General features: G+C 49.4%; 1 protein-coding gene across 1 annotated transcript in view; it reads right to left on the reverse strand.

Annotated features, from left to right (window-relative positions):
• Positions 1–18,793, reverse strand: part of LOC144724928 (kinesin-like protein KIF13A) — a 130,977-nt gene that overhangs the window by 84,056 nt on the left and 28,128 nt on the right. Inside the window, exon 3 of the mRNA XM_078604246.1 lies at positions 1,707–1,737. Within this exon, the coding sequence (XP_078460372.1) occupies positions 1,707–1,737 (31 nt within the window). The remainder of the gene's footprint in view (positions 1–1,706; positions 1,738–18,793) is intronic.

An 18,793-nucleotide genomic window follows, 5' to 3' on the forward strand; every position in this document is an offset into this window, starting at 1 on the left:
GTACACGCACACACGTACACACACGTGTCCCTTACACACACACGTACACACACGTGTCCCATACGTACACACACGTACACACGCGTACACACACGTACACACATGTGTCCCATACACACGTACACACGTACACGTACACACGTACACGCACACACGTACACACGTACACGCACACATGTACACACACGCACACACGTACACAGGCCGAGCACAACAGGACACAATCCACACGGCACGTACACTGCACGTGCAAACACACACATACACTGGAGGTGACACCACCACACAAAGCACAAACACCGCATGCATATGCACGCACCATGTACAACACGAACCACAAATGTTGCATACACTGATAAATAACCCCCTCATCGCCTGATCGCCTGTTGCAGAATATGCCGCTAGCGAGCACCTGTTAAAAAACTAAAACGAAAAAACTATTTTTTATTCATTGGTTTGCATCACATTATGTTTCTAAGGTTTGTTGAGTTCGTGTCTCCCATCTTCTTGCTGTATTTGCCTCCGTAAAGTTTGCCGTTCTCTGTGTGCTCTGTGTGTGATGTCCCTCTGTGTGTTCCCTCGCTATGCGTTTTGCCCCATTTCCGCCTGATGATGAGCGCTTGTATTGCGTTCGAAACGTCGTGATTTATTTTAATTAAATTTGTGATTTATTTAAATTTTATTTTATTTCTACATATGTGACTTCTGCAGTCACGAAAGCTTCAATTTTTTTTTTTACCAGGTAAGGCCCACTGAGCTGTATAGGTCTTTTTCAGAAGCAACCTGGCCACTAATGAGAGCTCAACAAAGTGGCTTATCATCACATGGACATTTATAGCAGCTAAATACTCTAAGTGCATGCTGATTCTAAATGTGGAGAGAAAACCGGAGGACCCGGAGAAAAATCTACGTGACCACACAGAGAACATGCACACTCCAAGCATACAGGCATCAGGGTTGGGATCGAACCCACGCACTCCTGCGTAGCAGGCGAGGTAGTTCACATCTCGCCACCATGGCGCCCCTGTTAAAAAAACCCAGTGTGGCTCAGAAGGCGTGGAGTTGCCATCAACACGCTCGGCTGATGTGCAGCTACTCATTTAACGTTAAGTAAACCTAGGGGAGGCCCAGTGCCGGTTCAGATATCGCTCATTACTGATAATTGCTATGAGTGGAGCGGTGGTGCAATGGTCTGAGTTCAATTCCTGGCCATGGCAAGCATTAGTGGCGAGTTACGCCGGAACTGGTCCTGGGCCTACCGCTTCACAAACCCGCACTCACCCGCTTAGTGAAGTATGGTTAAACGACACGACATCCACTCCATTTTGACTGAATAAGTTAAAATTCTGGTCAGGGGTCAAACCACCCTGCCATCCCTTCAGTATCAATGAAGTAAACATCAGCTTGGGTGTAAAAAAAGCCAACAGTGGTTGTCCTGTGTCGAGACTTGCCCCTGCCATAGCAATGTGGAATTTCCACTACTGGCTCAGTGCTAAAAACAGTAGGCGAGTGCCACTCTCCATGCTGAACTGAGTGAGTAACCCACTTGCCGTCTACGGACGCCGATTCCTTAAACCCTTAGAGCACACATGGTCATGCGCACACAAATAAGGAGAAAACCCCCACGTGTGTGTGTGTGTATAGCGGGCATTCAAAGCTGCCCAAACAAAACAGAACATTTCAAATGCGAGCGCAAAGCAACAAACCTTTGCCTGTTTGCGAGCATCTTTGTGGTAACTGTAAGAAAAAACAGAAATAAAGGAACATTAATCATTGCGATGCAGCATCTCTGAAATGCAGCCAAATGTTGCATTCCGACTAAACGAGGGAATTGCTCAGCTGCAAATTGACCAGCATCTTGCTTTAGCTTGCTCTTGTGACGGCACGAATGGCAGCTTCGCGGCACGTGGCAGCACACGCAATCGAAGAGATGAGGCAGACGACGGGAGAATACAGCCGGAAAGACAGGGACGCTGTACCGTAGGGACACGGTTTTCGCGGCAGGTGTCACCGACGCACGTAAGTCGGAGCGCGATCGTGGTCCCGCACCGTGATGAACGTCACGATATTGGGATGTCCACTGAGCCTGTACCGCCGCTGAGATTTTATGTTTGGCCAACTGCCAGTTGTATTGTATGGGGATTTTTGCTTGTTTTAGCAATGTTAGTTGGCTATGGTTTTTTTTGTTACATGTGGCACATAGTTTTCGATCATCACATATTGCTCGGCAAACACATCTTATAAAAAAAAAATCAACAAATAAATAGCCACGGCTTTTGAAACTGAACTATTTTATTTGACCAGGTTAAGCCCACCGAGCTATGAGCTGTTTTTCAGAGGCGGCCTGTCCGCACACGATATCATCATGCTCACCCAAGTGGCTGACCTCATCACGCGTAGGAATTTACAGTTGAAGCCAAAAAATCGAAACGCATGTTGGTAAACATGTTTGTAAACACGGAGGGCAAAAACCGGAGGACCCGGAGAAAACATCCCCGTGACGGTCAGGGGGAGGTTTCGAACCCACGACCTCCCACGTACAAGGCAAGGCGGGATCACGTCTCCCCGCCACCGGAGCCGCCCCCATTGCAAAAGACAACTCAGTAACATCATCGGTGGACAGACTTTTGAGTGAAGTTGCACCGATTAGTCAAGCCCAGAGGATGGCGACAGTGCATGCAAGACAACGGCTGCTCTTGTGAAATGGATTACTCCGCACGAGTGACAAGACGTGAAGCAGCCCCCGCCGTAGCGTGGGGGCGGAGGTGCTGGAGGGGGCTGAACTCCCCTTGCTGAAGACTCAGCCCCTCATCTAAATTGTGAGTCAAATCAAACAATGTTGGGTTCAATGTTTAACCCCCGTGGCAGTTTTTTTCTTCAAAGATTCACAGCAAGAGCAGAAAGCGTGACAAACCAAAGCGCGTCGCACTGTTACTCAATCTCTCCGGCGTGTAACTCTGATTTCAAGTTTGTTTAACGTTGCCTGCGTTGTGTCCCACCAACCCCCCTTAGGCTGTAGACGTCTCCCGGCTATCAAGAAGTCATGCTCCAGGTCCGACGTGGAACATCCTTCATGGTGGGAGAGGCCGCAGCTTTGTGTTTCCTGAACAAAACAAAACCCACGAACGGCTAGCAGAGTGGGGGCGGTGCTTTTCCCAGACCGGCCACTCCACGTGCACCCGTGCCCTGGTGTCCCCCAGAACCGCCCGACACAAAACGCCTCGAGGGTCTTCACCTTCCGATTAATTATTAAGTTTCTTCCGAGTTAGATCGCCCTGTAGGTATAAAGACATGTTTTACTATAACCCTCCATCCATCCATCCACCCGACACAGCCAATCAAATCAGGTTGTCATGCAGTCAAACGTGCCAATTGATTTGGGGTTTCAGCAAAGCCAGAGGAATGTTGAAGAGCAAGCGGAATATTGCACAAGTTTTATTCGACGTTTTGCTGAAGATTACAAACGGCACCATCGGGTGTTTTAACAAGAGCTCAGCTCTCGCGCGGTCCAACTTTACCCAACTTCTGAGTGCGTTGTTAATTCACTACCGGGTGAAGTTGTCCCTATGGGCCCTGGCAATAATAGGGGGGGGGGGGTTGCTTGACCATACTTCACCACGGTGGTCAACATGGGTTGCTGGAGGGTGAAGGGGTTCACAATTGGGTGGCCTGGTTCGTCGTGCTAACTGCTGTGCCACCACTCTCGCGATGGAGTGCAACACACAGTCCAGGCTTGCGTCACCCTGCTTCACACGCACACACCTGACACACGCGAGAACGTCCAAACAACGACGCGAGAGCAATCTCCTGCAGCAGGACGGGGCCCTCCACTGTTCACGAGGGCTCGTCAAGTTGTAAACGTCGGCCGTCGTGCGTAGGCCCACAGAAGTGGACGTGCCGCCCTGAGGAAGAGTTGTACAGACTGCAGCAACAGTTTGCCCTGGTGAACTCCGCACTACACCAAGAGGTGATAGCTCATCGCAGCGCTGTATCTGCACGGTGCCTTCCCTCTGATAAAACTGAAATTCATCATTCAACGGCAGAACGCGTTCCCTTGCAAACAAGCGGTGTGCGCACACAATTAAAACCCTACGCCTAAGGCCGTTCCGTCCTATATTACAATGAACACTTCGCGACGGCTTGTCACTTTCAGTAGCGTTTGTTGTTGTTGTAGATAAGCGAGTAGCCAAACTCTGGCTTACAGCCATAAGCAGGATCACTCAGCTGATGTGTGCCCTGGGCTGATGAGCGTAACGTGAATCCATCACCCAGGGCACGGTCACCTCCTCAAGCCTTCAACCCTCCTGGCTCAACGAAACGACCACCGGCTGTCGAGGTTGCGCCGTTTGGTTGTAAGTGAAACAAGACTATTGCCACGGTGGCAAGAGCCACCACGGTGGCGAGATGTTAACTACCTCGCCTGGAATGCAGGAGGTCGTGGGTTAGATCCTGATACTGCTGCCTATATAATTGGAGCTTGCGTGTTTTCTCCGTGGTCGCGTGGATTTTTCCCTCCACAAATAGAATTATCATGTGTTTATAGTATTTGGCTTTACATTTCTACGTGATAAGCCACTTCGTTGAGATATAATTTGTGGCCAGGTCGCTTCTGACAAAGAGCTACATAGGTCAGTGGGCCTTACCTGGGGAAAGTAAAATAGTAATAAATATTAAGAGTAGTAATAGTAAGGATAGACTGACCGGTCACACTGCACGCATCCGTAGCAACTTCTAACACAAGACCGCCAAACTAACCCTAACCCTTGGGCACTGCCTAATTGTGAAGCTTTTGGCAGGCAGAACTTGATCACGAGATCTGTGCCTGGAGAGGAGGCGTTTCCCGACCGGCGCGTATTGCGTGCTTACGACACATGGATAAGAAACAAAGACGCGGACGGAACATACGGAAAAAGAACGAGTGACGAGTGTGCGAAAGAGCAAGGAGAGACTCAGGTTTGGAATAGCACACCAAGGGGACAGGAGGAGGAACGCGTGAAGTCAGCGAACACGCGCGAGACAGAGGCCAGAGACGTTACGGTGGCGTCTATTCTCAAGAAGAGGAAGTGGGCCGGGGCGGGCCACGTCGCTCATGATTGAGAGCAGCGATGGAGTTTGCAGCCCAAACGGACCGAGTGGAAGGAACGCGCCGGGGAGCGCGTCGGCCGCGGAGACGGACGGGGCGGTGAAATCGTCCCGAGAGCTGGAGCTGCGTGAACTTGCTACGCCACGAGATCGTGAGAGATCGTGGAAAACAGGCTTGGGAAGGGCCAACGTCAAGCAGCGGACAGATCATGGCCCAATGATGATCAGCCACCACCTGTGGCTGATTATCATTCACACGATAGAGACACCCAATACAGTCAAGTTCTGCAATACTGGGAAACGATTGCAGTAACTTTTAAAAGAAAGACATTAAAACCTCATGAGGCCTCCTTTGCCAGTACCAAAATATACTAATCGGGGTTTCCCCCTTTTTTCTGGCAACAAAACTGACACCTTTTGCAAGGAATCGTACGCCTTTTGGCGTCATCTGGTCGAACACCATATGAGACTAGGCGCTAAGAAAAGCTGTCTCTGGTGTGGACCAATCAGTTTCAAGGACAATGCATAAATTATCAGAGTGTTGTTTTTTGTTTGCATTTGACTGCAAGTATTGTGGTTAATGTAAACATGATTCCTTGCAGAAGGTGTCAGTTTTGTAGCCAGAAAAAATGAGAAAACCCCTATTAGTAGATTAAAACATCTCTGTGCAGGCGATTGCACCGAACGAGCATAAATTTCCACATTTGGCTGTAGCAAGCTGAGAAGGGGGGGGTTTCCTTGAACGGCGCCAATGGACAAGCTTGGGCTGTACATTCCGAGCGGTGTCTGTGTCTGAAGAGGAGGAACTGGCAGAGCGGACAAACAGGTAGGGGCAGCAGCACGCCCCGCACACACAGACAGCCAGCCCGTCCCGCAAAAGCCTCAAGGCCACCAGACATTGAACCGCATTTGCATTCGAAAGCAAGGGCTGACTATTCACACACACACACAATGTGTACACTATAAACACACACAGTGTGTACACTATTCACACACACAGTGTATACACTATTCACACACACAGTGTGTACACTATTCACACACACAGTGTGTACACTATTCACACACACAGTGTATACACTATTCACACACACAGTGTATACACTATTCACACACACAGTGTATACACTATTCACACACACAGTGTATACACTATTCACACACACAGTGTGTACACTATTCACACACACAGTGTATACACTATTCACACACACAGTGTATACACTATTCACACACACAGTGTATACACTATTCACACACACAGTGTATACACTATTCACACACAGTGTGTACACTATTCACACACAGTGTGTACACTATTGACACACACACAGCGTGTACACTATTGACACACACACAGCGTGTACACTATTGACACACACACAGCGTGTAAACTATTCACACACACAGCGTGTACACTATTCACACACACAGTGTGTACACTATTCACACACACACAGTGTGTACACTATTCACACAGTGTGTGTGAATAGTCTACTCACTGCTGGGTGTGCCACGTGCTCTCAATAGTCTACTCAGTGATGGGCGTGGCTTGCTGTACAAGTCATATTTTGGGGTCTTATTGCCTAAACTTATAAATAAAATAAATAACCGCACCTGCCTCTCCGTAGCAATTGCAGAAAAACGTAGAAGAGTGCACAATTACACGTGCCATTCGTCACGGGTATTGCTCACACCGGCTACGCTCGCCAGGAGAAGGCGGCACAGCAAACGTGGACCCCCATCTGTTCCATCTCCACGGGGATAGAGTTGTCCCCGTCGCACGCGTGGGTTTTGTCCGGGTCCTCCGGTTTCCTCCCACACGCGAACGCTCGTTAATTGGCTGAAAAACATCTTAAGTGTATAGGGGACCGCAGAGCTTGGACAATTGTCGGCGCCGGCTCACCCCCTGGCTGCCTTCCCCGCCTGGGCTGTGGATTCCTCAGGGCCCGGAGTCGTTCTCAAACGTCGCGGGTTTGCAAATGGTGTGCGGCGACGCGTCACAAGTTGAAATGATTATCGTCTGCTAATGAAGACATTGCGACGGCACTTCGCTTGGAAGAACCCGCTGCAGTGAGCTATTGTCTTGAAATAAGTATCACAGTACAATCCTGTAACGTGTTGTTAAATTTGAACATTAACCACCGTGGTTGCTACAGCTGTGTTTTTGTCGAGTGCGTTACCAATGTCCATGAGGACTTGCGGCGCTTGTTAATATATTCCCTTCAGACACACACGCACAAGCACGTGTGGGCTGGAAAACACGTGAAGAACAATAACACGTGACACTCATCATCGCGTGGCGTCCTATTTCCAGAAGATGCCACTTTGGCGTCACACCTCCCTCCTCCTCTCTCGGTCTCCCGCTGGTCTCACCACGCGGGTCGGCTGCATCCCCGTCCACTCAATCATTTAAACCGCGTCGCGTGTCCGCCGCCTGCGTGGCTCACAGTCTCTAACCTTGCACTCATGACCTCTGCTCGGAAGCAAAATGCACGCAAACAAAAAACCCACGATTTTCTAGACCGCACAAAAAGCGCAAATTGCGACCGCAGGCTCCATCCTCCCATCTGGTCAAGGGACATCACCCCGAGAGGAGAGGACCGAGTCTATGGATCACAACTGCGTCTTCCGCTGCCCAGTCACCTTTTTGCGTGCACTATTACTACTCTGTCTGACAAGAGACCCCACCGCCCCCCACATCGGCAGCGGGAGGAGATGAAAGGCCGCTTGCAAGATACGGCGCTCTCCCGTGCCACGCGACACCGGCACATCGTGACGGCGCAACGTGACACCAAGCGGCATCGCAGGCATCGCCCCGACACGGGAGGCCGGGAAGGGAATACGAATGCCGCATCTGTACCCGTGTCCTGCTGCCGACTGGGGGTGAATCATCACAGCCAAGATCAATTTACTGCGGGATGAAGGGCTTCTGCCAACTGCTGCCAGCGCCAAACGCAATTGAAATGTAACAATACATCTAAGCGCCTGCACGTAAGCCGATGTTTCTTTGCCGCGGTTCCACAGCGAGTGAATGCTTGAGCGTGTTTCCCCTCCTTTGACTGCCACTCCATTGTTGGCCTTGACCACCAGCCATGATCCCTTCCAGTGCGGGGCCTGTAGCAAATCATGTTTTAAAGGAGCTCTAAATAAAAAAAACACTTACATATTAAAGCACAAATGTTGTACTTGCATCGTAAAGTAATTGTATTTTTTCATTTGCTATAGAAGCAGATAATACGACAAATCACTAACCTTAATCACCCAATCGTTCATAAAAGTTGAAGGCAGTGTAGTACTATAGTAATAGAGCAAGTGCAGAATCGCTGAACCGAAACTGATAGCTTGAACGCATTTAGCGCGGGGCCCTTGAAAGTGCCGGGCCCGTGGCATATGCAGCTACTTTTGCTACGAGGATAATCCGGCACTGTGCCCAGGCCCATTCCCGTTTGTTTAATCATCAATCTGATGTCTTTAACTTGCATATTCTCCAGTCCGTGCGTGCTCCTCTTTCTACTTCTCGACGTAATTCCTCGCGTGCATCTCTCCACGCTCTTTGTGCAATCTTCGGCCTTCGTACCATTTGTTCTGGTCAATGTTTCTGTTCCATACGTCACATCGGGCGATATGCAGCGATTAAAACACTTTCCTCGTCAGACATTTCTGCTTCATCAAAGGCATTCTAAGCCCATTTAAAAGCCACCGAGACAAATCCTGGACTGGCCTTCCTGGTGACGACGACGCTGCGGTGACTCCTGCCGTGATTTGACGTGAAAATAATTCTTTTGAGGTGAAACACTCACAAGGGCGGACACCCCCACCGCTAATCCCGACCGCGACTGCCCCAACACGCACGACTGTAGGAGGGGAGTGAGGAGTCAGTTTTTTATGAGCGCGGCACCGTGAGCGCATACTCTAAGCTAAACTGAACACATTTTTTCGTTTTACCAGGTAAGGCCCACTTCAGCAATTGTTTCTTGCTGTGGTTGTCCCACCTGATGACGGACGCTTGTGTTGCACCTGAAACGTCGTGATTTCATTTACTTAATTTTCTACCTACGTGACTTTACCGAAAGAACCAAAGAGTATGGATCCCTGCAGTCACGAAAACTTAAAATCTAGATTTAAGGCCCGCTGAGCTATATGGCTATTTTTTCAGAAGCGACCGGGCCACAAATGATAGTTCAACGAAGTGGCTTATCACGTGGAAACTTATATCAGCCAAAGACTCGAAGCTCACGTTGATTCTAAGTGTGGAGGGAAAAAACCGGAAGACCCAGAGAAATATCCACACGACCACGGGGAGAGAGAAGACGCAAACTCCAAATCTACAGCAGGCGTCAGGGTCGAAATCAAACCCACGGGACCTCCTCACCAGCTGGTCCGCCAGCACACGCCACATGCACACAGCGTGGCGTTGTCCTCACAACAGCTGTTGTCGGGGTGCGTATTAGAATCCTTGCAGCTGCATCGAGTTGCAGCACGTACACTTTTCCACCGAATGCCACTGAAAATATTTATTTCTGCACGTAATGTGGATAGATTCCAGCGCTCAGAATTCAAATGTCGGTTTGGCTGTCGTGCAACAAACATTGCCCTCAGTGGCTGAGTGGGTGGGGAAGTGCTGCCCTCGACAATGCGGACCGGACGTCACTTGACGGAAGGGATCTCAGAGGTAGCTCGTTGATATCCTCTTCCGTGGGTTGTTCTCTAACGTGAAGTGTTGCTCTGCTCTGCGGTATCTACGAATGGTTCAGCAGTTCCACTGCTGGATTATTTTTTCCGCCTGAGGACGACCGCTTGTGTTGCGATCGAAACGTCGTGATAAATTATTTTTTTTCTACCTCTGTGACTTTACCGAAAGAACCAAAGAGTATGCATTGTTCGTCTCGTGATGTGACGCCAATCGCACAAATAGAATAAAATTGTGGGAAAGTTATTTTTGTAAATCCAAATAATTCGGTGTAAAAACTCCTCTGAAATCATTCCCTGGAAAATAAAAAAAGAACCTCACTTGTCTGCCAGTCGGAGGATCCAGGATGCACAACTTTTCCATGGCACTGGACTCCAACAAGATATGGGCCACAATTGTTACCGGCCACTACAAGTGCTGCAAGGCAACACATCACTCAGAATTCACCAAACCGTGTGCGTCTTCCACAGTGCCACGTGCTGTTCACGACGCGGCCAGGGGCGTGCCGCCATGCACCCTAAGAGTCGTTGAGGCGGCCGCCGTCTCACCCACAAGCAGATGTTACAGATCCCATTAATCTCTCGGGGGAGGGATCAGGGCTTTATGGCTGTGACAATGCGGGATTAGCTGCGCCACCAGCGTGGAATTATACAGCGTCACTTAAATGCCACCCTTATGGATCATCGTTGCGTAATTGCATTCGTTAACCATCGCCCCATGTACAGCACCAGCGTGGTGACGATGGCAGGAATACAATTATCCACAGTGCTAGGGGACACCGTATCGTAGAACCTGTAATCCGCGACGCACCACAGGGGTTACTCCTGCAATCCGTAAACAAAAATGTTTAGAGCTGAGGCAGCGTATGGCGGATTACAGGATAAATTGGCCGTGCAACTCCATAAATATACGAAAACCTCACGGATGAGAGGGGAAGCCGTGGAACTCAACAAGCGGTTAAATTAATCGATAGTAATTTCTCACATTACGAGGTTACATGTTTTTCTAGAACCCAAATGCTGCAATACTGCGATAAAATTTTAACGACTCTTTCTTCTTCTTCAAGCGTTACGGCAAGTCGATCAATCAAGTCTTTAATTCTACAGCACTCATTCGTGCAAAAGTTGCGATTCAAAGTGCTGCACAGATAAAAGAAAACATTGTTAAAGACTAAATCGCAAGAACAATAAAAGCAATTTCCAGTTTATAGATATAACTTAAAATTGCTTCATGATTGCGAAGCCCTCAAGTATTCGTAAACTATGCATCCAGGTTTAAGCTCGTGAGCCATGTGATGATAGACTTGGGAGTAGCTGGAACACCGCTGTCTAATCCGCCCCGTGAGCGGGCCGAGTGCAATGCAGCTGCTCGCGAGATGGTCCAATGTTGACTTGGAGAAGCCACAGAGTCGCTGCACCGCGGCTCATCGTTCACGTTGCACTTGTAGATGAGCTGCGCGCAGTGAGTGGTCGCTGTTTTGAAGCGATTCAACTATTTTTTATTTCACCAGGTAAGACCCAATGTGCTATACAGCTTTTTCATAAGCGACCTGGCCACAAATGATAGCTCAACGAAGTGGCTCATCGCGTGGAAATGTATCGCGGCCAAATACTTTAAACGCATGTTTCTAAATGTGAAGGGGAAAACCGGAGGCTCCAGAGAAAAATCCACGTCACCACGGGGAGAGAGACACGCAAACTCCACTTATACAGCAGGCGTCAGGATAGGGATCGAACCCACGACCTCCTGTATACCAGGCGAGGCAGATCACACCTTTCCACAGTGGCATGGTTGACGGTGCCACCACAGTGTTCAGCGGTGGAGCCCTCGACGAGTCTTTTACGAAGGAACCTCGGCACAACTCCACAGCGTGCATCCAACCGTCTCGCGTGGCGACACCAGATCGCTTTCCGGGATCTCAAACGAATTCGTTGGGTCGAACTCAGCTTGCCGGGTCGACGGTCGCATAGTGAATTGTGGTGCTTCCCCGCAGAGGGAGTGCAACACAACCGCGCTGGCGCCAACCGACAGCACACAGCCCCGACTTCTAAAACATATACCATCACAATCTAGATTTGAAGTTTTTGTGACTGCAGGGATCCATACTCTGTGGATCTTTCGGTACAGTCACGTAGGTATAAAATAAAATAAATTAAATTAAATCACGACGCTTCGTTCGCAACACAAGCGACCGTCATCACGCGGAACCGATACAGCTGATTTAGGAGAAAGATCTGCAAACAACAGGAGCTTTGGTTTTGGTGGGCGCAACCTGCCCACTTACCCCTGGGGTTGAGCCCACCAAAACCCTTCATAAGCGGTTGTTGTTAGCAGATCTTTCTCCTAAATCAGCAGTTGTCCTGCTGCATCGGTTCCGCCTGATGACGGTCGCTTGTGTTGCGATCGAAACGTCGTGATTTAATTGAATTTATTTTATTTTATACCTACGTGACTTTACCGAAAGAACCAAAGAGTATATACCATCACAATGTCAAACGCGGTTCTGACGTCACTCGATTCAACATTCTGCGATGCGAGTCTAAACCCAACGAGTACCTAGGGTCAGGCGTTTGTGTATCGTTACGGGGAGAAATGCACAATTACCTTGAAGTGAAATGCCTCCACTCACGCAGGATACATTAGTTGTTAATCTGTCGGGCAAACTTGTGCAGCAAACTTCATTAAAACTTCACGCGTTATTCATATTTCTCGGCTGTAAAACTCCCAGCTCACCTGCAGCGGTGCTGATTTTAACCACGGTGGTTAAGACCGCATTGAGTGTGAGACACACACGTGATGATAATGTGTTGGACATCGCAGAGTAAAATGCTGTCCTCCAGCTATCAGCTACAATTTTGCTGCCTGCTCTTTCTCTCTCCCCGCTGTGGAGCACATCCATTGCCCGCACAGCTAACGACGGCGGTGGGAAGACATTTTTACGAACAGGGCAACCGCTCCCTGTACAGCTGCTATCACCTATCAGCGCTAAGCTGACAGGAATTTGGCCGTGCAGGTTAAGTTTATAACACTTCAGAGCAGTTCAAAGTAAAGCCATCAAGATTATTTGATGATGCATCACTCACTAATTCACTGCAATTACTTCCCGGCGGTCAGTCACCTCCCTATCACTCTGCTATCGCTACTACCATGGTTACTGTTCCCGTGAACTTCACTCATTGATACCACCATCCAAGTTGAAGGCTCAGTCGACTATATATGGTGAACTTGTTTCACACAATACGTAGCCAATCGTGCAAATAAGAGGTGAGGGGGAAGGATAACAAACTAAATACAAAGAGCAGTTCTAAAGAAATTAGTTTGTCAATGTAGACGACTTAAAAGTGCATAGCTCCAGTGGCTTCCTAATATTGGAAGGAAGAGCGTTCCAGACGGCCACAGAAGCGCACCTGAAAGTGCTCTGACCGTGTTCAACCACCACACTTGCAGGTCAAAACAATCTCTTTTATCAAGCTCTCATAATATAATATTTTTTTTCAATTTAAGAAACGTGTTCACAAACTCTGACGGTGTCATTCGTTGTTGGACACTTGACGTTTCGGGCCTTTGTACCTGTGCTAAGCAACTGTATTTATAAAACAAACCGTAGCACGCAGTCCGCTCTCGGTGGTTATATAGAGGTGTCTGTGCCCCAGCGTCCCCTGTAACCTAGCGCGGCACGTGACAGAGACACACGCGGTGGCTATAAACACTAAACACTGCCCGAGTGGTTGGCTTGTGTTACCAGCTTGAACGCATACAGTTCTACGTGAGTTAATGTTTATAGAGACCAGTTTTGCAAAGGTGAACTTTAAAACCCACCCTCGACTGCACAACAGGATACGGGCTCCGGTGTAGCGTGCGGGATCCTTGTGGTACCGCGTGTGCTCAGTTGGCATGGGGAGCGGCAGTGTAGCGGTTAGTGCACTGTGTGACGAACCCGGCGAACCGAGTTCGACTCCCTGCTCAAGACCAATAACGGTGGCGAATATCTGAACCAGTTAAGGGCCTACCCTACGTCGACTCAGTCTTATAAGAGTGCCCGGCACAGTGCGTAAACGTAAGCACTGGGGAGACAAAGGCGTCGTGTTGGTCTTCGTAGGTGCTCGCTAAAAGCAGTTGCCCCAACAGTCTGTAAGAGGTAATATGGTGGGGGGGGGGGATCTTGGTTGTGTCAAGCACACTGGCCCTCTATTACCATACTCATCCTCTAATGATTTCCAAGTTGTCTTGGCTCACACTGCCACCGTCAGCATCCGACATTGTTTTATGACAACACAACACACTCACACGGGGCACCGACTGCAGCTTGGGCGTTAACTCTCAACATAGTCAGCGTTTCGAGTTAAACATTGGCCCTCTGACACAGTGACATTGATTCGTCCGTCCATTATATTAACGAAACGAAGAATTATTACAGTATACAGCAATATTACCCTCTTAGATTGGCATACGACCAAATCACTCGGAATGCGCTGGGTCCCGTCAGATCTCAGAAGCTAAGCGGAAGGGTTTGAGCCTGGAGAGTGCTCGGGTGAGTGACCGCCATGCGTACAGCAGGTGCCGCAGGCTGCTGTGGGCCTACAGAGGGGCGGTGGTGGCTATGCACGCCTCTAGTGCAGCACAGTTTAGGCGTGTCTTGTGAAACTCCTTTCCCGTGGGCACGGAGGCGCCATACACCGGCATGGCAGGCAGTACAGCAACTGTGGACTCCACCCGTTGCTCCCTCGCATGCATGGGTTTTCTCTGGGTGCTCCGGTTTGCTTCCGCGTGTAAAACGCTCGTTAATCGCCTAATAACACCTTCATATACAGAGGACCGCAGAGGTTGGAGCAAAATTTGCTTGTACGGGCTCACCTCTTGGCTGCCTTTGCCGCTTCTCGTGCCTCTTGAGTTGTTATCTCTCTCTTCGAGAATGAGCGAATACTGTGCGGCGATTACGCATTCCAAGTCTAAATTATTACGTTCTGGGCAGGGAAATGCGGTGCAAAAATACTTTACTGCGCTAGGCTCCAGCGTCTATGCTACCCGGCCTTTAACAACCCGCAATGACTCGCGTAGTAAAGTGTGGTCAAATAACCGCCTACCACCCCACAGGGCATGAGGGAAGTCCTCATCCAGCAGTGGATTGACAAAACGGGCAGCACCCTGTACAAAATACTTCATGTACAGTCTAAACAAACGGGCTCTGTTTAAAAGTATGGAAGTTTTACCCACTGTTATTATAACTGTTCAATTTTCTGGATGCGTTCTTGACAGTGTTTTGCTTCTCTAAATACTGGAATTAGTTTTAAAATGTCAGAGAGCTGAGCTGGCTGAGATTCTGGTCTCAAATCCAGGCGGCTGCCTGTGAATAAACTGGATCCTCAAGTGCAGTGATGTGATGGTCTCAGCTCGGCCGTTAATGACCACACACACAAAAAAAAACCATCATGTAAAATCTTGTTAAGTACTTAAAAATGGCAAAATTTAAGTTCTATCAATCTAAATATCGATTTCACTGCCATGCGATGAACTCCACTCTCGTATGAAAAGTGGGTGAGAAAGCACCGCCCTTCACTGCGTGTGGACCAAAGGTCACTTGCCGGGATCTCAGCGGTAGCTCTGTGGTATCCGCATCAGTGGGACATTATCGAACACCAAGGGTGGCACTGCAAATGGAGTCTTCGTATCGTGATGCGACACCGATAGCACAATCGGCATACAATTGGATAAAAAAAAAATATAGGAAAACATCCGTTCTTAGTCCAGGGGCAGGGAACCTTTTTTCTGCCAAGGGCCATTTGGATATTTATAACATCATTCGCGGGCCATACAAAATTATTAACTTAAAAATTTGCCTGTTATATTTGGTCAAACATTTAATTAACTCACCCCTAATGTGATGGCTGGAACTGCTTCTATTTGGCGAGGCATATGATGTTAGCTGGTATTGATGATGTTGCTACTCGCAACTGCTTTTCCAGGTTTGCTCCTAGATTTATTGAATTTCGAGTCCCGCCTGTGGTTGCCTTGGCAGGGACAGACCAAATGATTTTGCGGGCCTTATACGGCCCCCGGGCCGGACATTCCCCACCCGTGTCTTAGTCCTATGGAGCAAGAGATTATAAACAATGGAAAGATAACGCCTCTAAATCTTGGGACAACCATGCAACAACGGATTACAATGCATGTAATCGAATAACGCACGAAAGAGCTGATCATTATTTGTGTGTCATGACAATCGAACGAAAACGACATTCTGCCGTTACGTTTAGGCTGACGGGAGGTGAACAACTCTGTACAAACGAGACAGGAAAGACGAGAAACAATACAAACGAGACGGGAAATGCGAGACAAAAAAAAATCCATTCTTGAATTAAAAAAATTGCAACCGTGACTGATTCGTGACAAATCATCACCTGGAGGAGTGGAGCATAACAGACCTACCCTGGGGAGGAACAAGCACAGAATTCCCTGTCGCAGAAACCAACTACAAAAACCCTGGGAGCAAAAGACAATCTCCGCCCCCTGAAATGGCCATCGCTCTCAAGCGGCGTGGGAGGGGACCGACTAAAACCAGCGGGTGGTGAAACCTGCAGCCTACGAGCCGTGCTGGACTACGACTACGGATCTCAACGGCTCGCGGCCAAGTGAGGCCCAGCACTTCAAAAGGGCCTGCAAAACGACGTCGATCCGCGCCACGAGCAATTTTGGCTGCACTAAATAGGTACTCAAGGGGACCCTTTTTTAGACCCGGGGGGAAACAAAAAAAAACGGGCCTCCTAATTTAGAGTGCACACAGGTCACTCCTGGCACTGCAAGGGGCCCTCGCGGCGATGGGGACTGACCGGCGCGTGTTCACGTGCGTTTGCCCACCGATGAGGGGAAAAGAATCCCCCTCCCTTGCTCTAAACCAAGGGGTCGGCAAACCAAAGTAACAAGAAGAGCCATTTTTTCTCCCAATTCGGTAAAAAAAAAGCTCAACATTTCAAGTGCCGCAATGCGTGTGCGAATACGAGACGGTGGTCCGTAATAAGCAACGTCACAAAGCGGCCCTTAAAGAGCCCCATGAGGCTCCGGATCCGCAGGTTGCGGGCCCCTGGCTCTAAACCATGGGAAGTGGCCAATTCTAAACCAACACAAAGAGGGCTCCCCGGAAAGGTGTCCATGGCTCTTGATTGCGCGAGCCAGAATCCCCCGCCCCGTAGTGTTTCCTGGCCGCACCTGCGCGCAGCACAATTCCACAGGTGTGTGCATTTACACGCTGCAGCCATCCATCACACACGGTGGCAGCGTTGGGGTGTGGGGGGGCAATGACTAAACAAAAAAGGAAAAACCACACCTTCGCACTGCAATGGCGCGCAAGCGGCTCTTTATGGCAGGAACCTGCGCAAGACCGGGCACACGTGCTCTGCAGGCGGATTAACGCCCCCTGTGTGTGTACACACACGCGACAGATAACGGATTGACAGTTTTCTTGTGCAAAGCAGGATGAAAGTTTCCGTCCCGGGGGGTGGGCGGTGGGTGGCGAGGGCAGTTGTCTTCGTAGAGAGCTACGGGACTGAGAGTGGTGCCTGGCAGACAAACACACAGACCCCGCGTTTCGCCTGAACGGACAGTTATGGGAAAAGTGCCGTTAGTGAGCACCTATTAAGGCCGGCACGGCACACGAGGGGGTGAGTGGCCAACACCATGCCCGGCCGCGTTTGTCTCCCCAGTGATGATGTTTACACACCGCACCAGGTACTCTTTTGAGTCGACCTAGGGAGGCCCAGGACCGGTTCAGATATTCCTCACCAATATTGGCTGCGAGCGGGAATCGAACTCAGGTCGCTGGCTTCATAGCACAGTGCGTGAACCACTGCCCTACCGCCCGGCAGGCACACACTTAGGAGCACGCGTGAGCCAAGCCTGGCTGAAGTGTTATGCGTCTGGGTTCAGACTTCTTATTTCGTATGGCTGACATAGATGCAGAACAACAGCTACAATTTCACGTTCATGTGGTCAAGCCAGACAACCGCATCAGAAGCGGCGGAGTGCATCGCTGTGATGTCTCCTTCATATATTCGTGGATTGGGAATGCCGTCGTTTAATACTGCATGGTCTGTTCTGGATGACCACAGTCGCACATTGGAGAGTGTTTTATGTTCCATTTGTGCACCAGGTATCCGCATCTGGGAAAAACCGTGAGCTTCATGGAAGATCAAAACCGGGGATCTTCTGCGTTGGGTGAGACTGATGATGGCCCGCTGTGCTTTCATCGCAGCTCAAAGAACTTCGTATACACTCAACCGGCCAGAGTTCATGGGAAGGGCCTCACTCAGGTTCCACTTGGCCTGAAATGAGCACCCAAAGGTACGAAATACTGGACTGTGTTAAAATAAACTTTTCCCTACATAGAACTGGCCAGAGAGGAACGTTGGCAATACAGATACAAATACACGAGCAGGCTTTAGGGTGGTAACGTCAGGTGTTTCTGCTTATACTGTACTACATTAATATCCCCCCCCCCGCCGCCACCAAATAATGGACACCAGGAATCCATTGCCTTTCAGAATTTACCCAAACCCTTGCATTCCGCACACAAGGGCGGCAGGTGTTGTGGGATTTTCAAAGGGTCTCCGCCCGAAGCCTCTAAATGCGTGACTTACTGAGTTTGTTTCAGTCCCTGGACACAAGTGTGAACGCCCCCCCCCTCACCGTGTCTGTCAATCCGCCGCAGGATGAGGGTCTCACCACACGGTGGGTGCGTGTCGTCGGGGTTATTTGACCATATTTCACCACGGTGCCGTTTGGCGAAGGCGGGCCGCATAAAACAACAGCAAGACAGTGGATTTTGTCGCACTGCTTTTCACAACGTTGCCCCACAGCGGCCTATATCACCTGTTATGCATGGTCACTGCTCAGTCAACCACTGCTTTTTGTGTTTAACTTTTTGACCTCCCCCCACACCTCCGATTAGCGCAGTTGGCTACGTACAGTGCGAAAGAAGTTCAACATAAATACTATCCAGGCTCAACCCTGCTTGGTTTCAGATAT

The sequence above is a fragment of the Lampetra planeri genome, chromosome 22 (genome assembly GCF_965212315.1).
Source record: "Lampetra planeri chromosome 22, kcLamPlan1.2.h2, whole genome shotgun sequence".
NCBI lineage: Eukaryota > Metazoa > Chordata > Hyperoartia > Petromyzontiformes > Petromyzontidae > Lampetra > Lampetra planeri.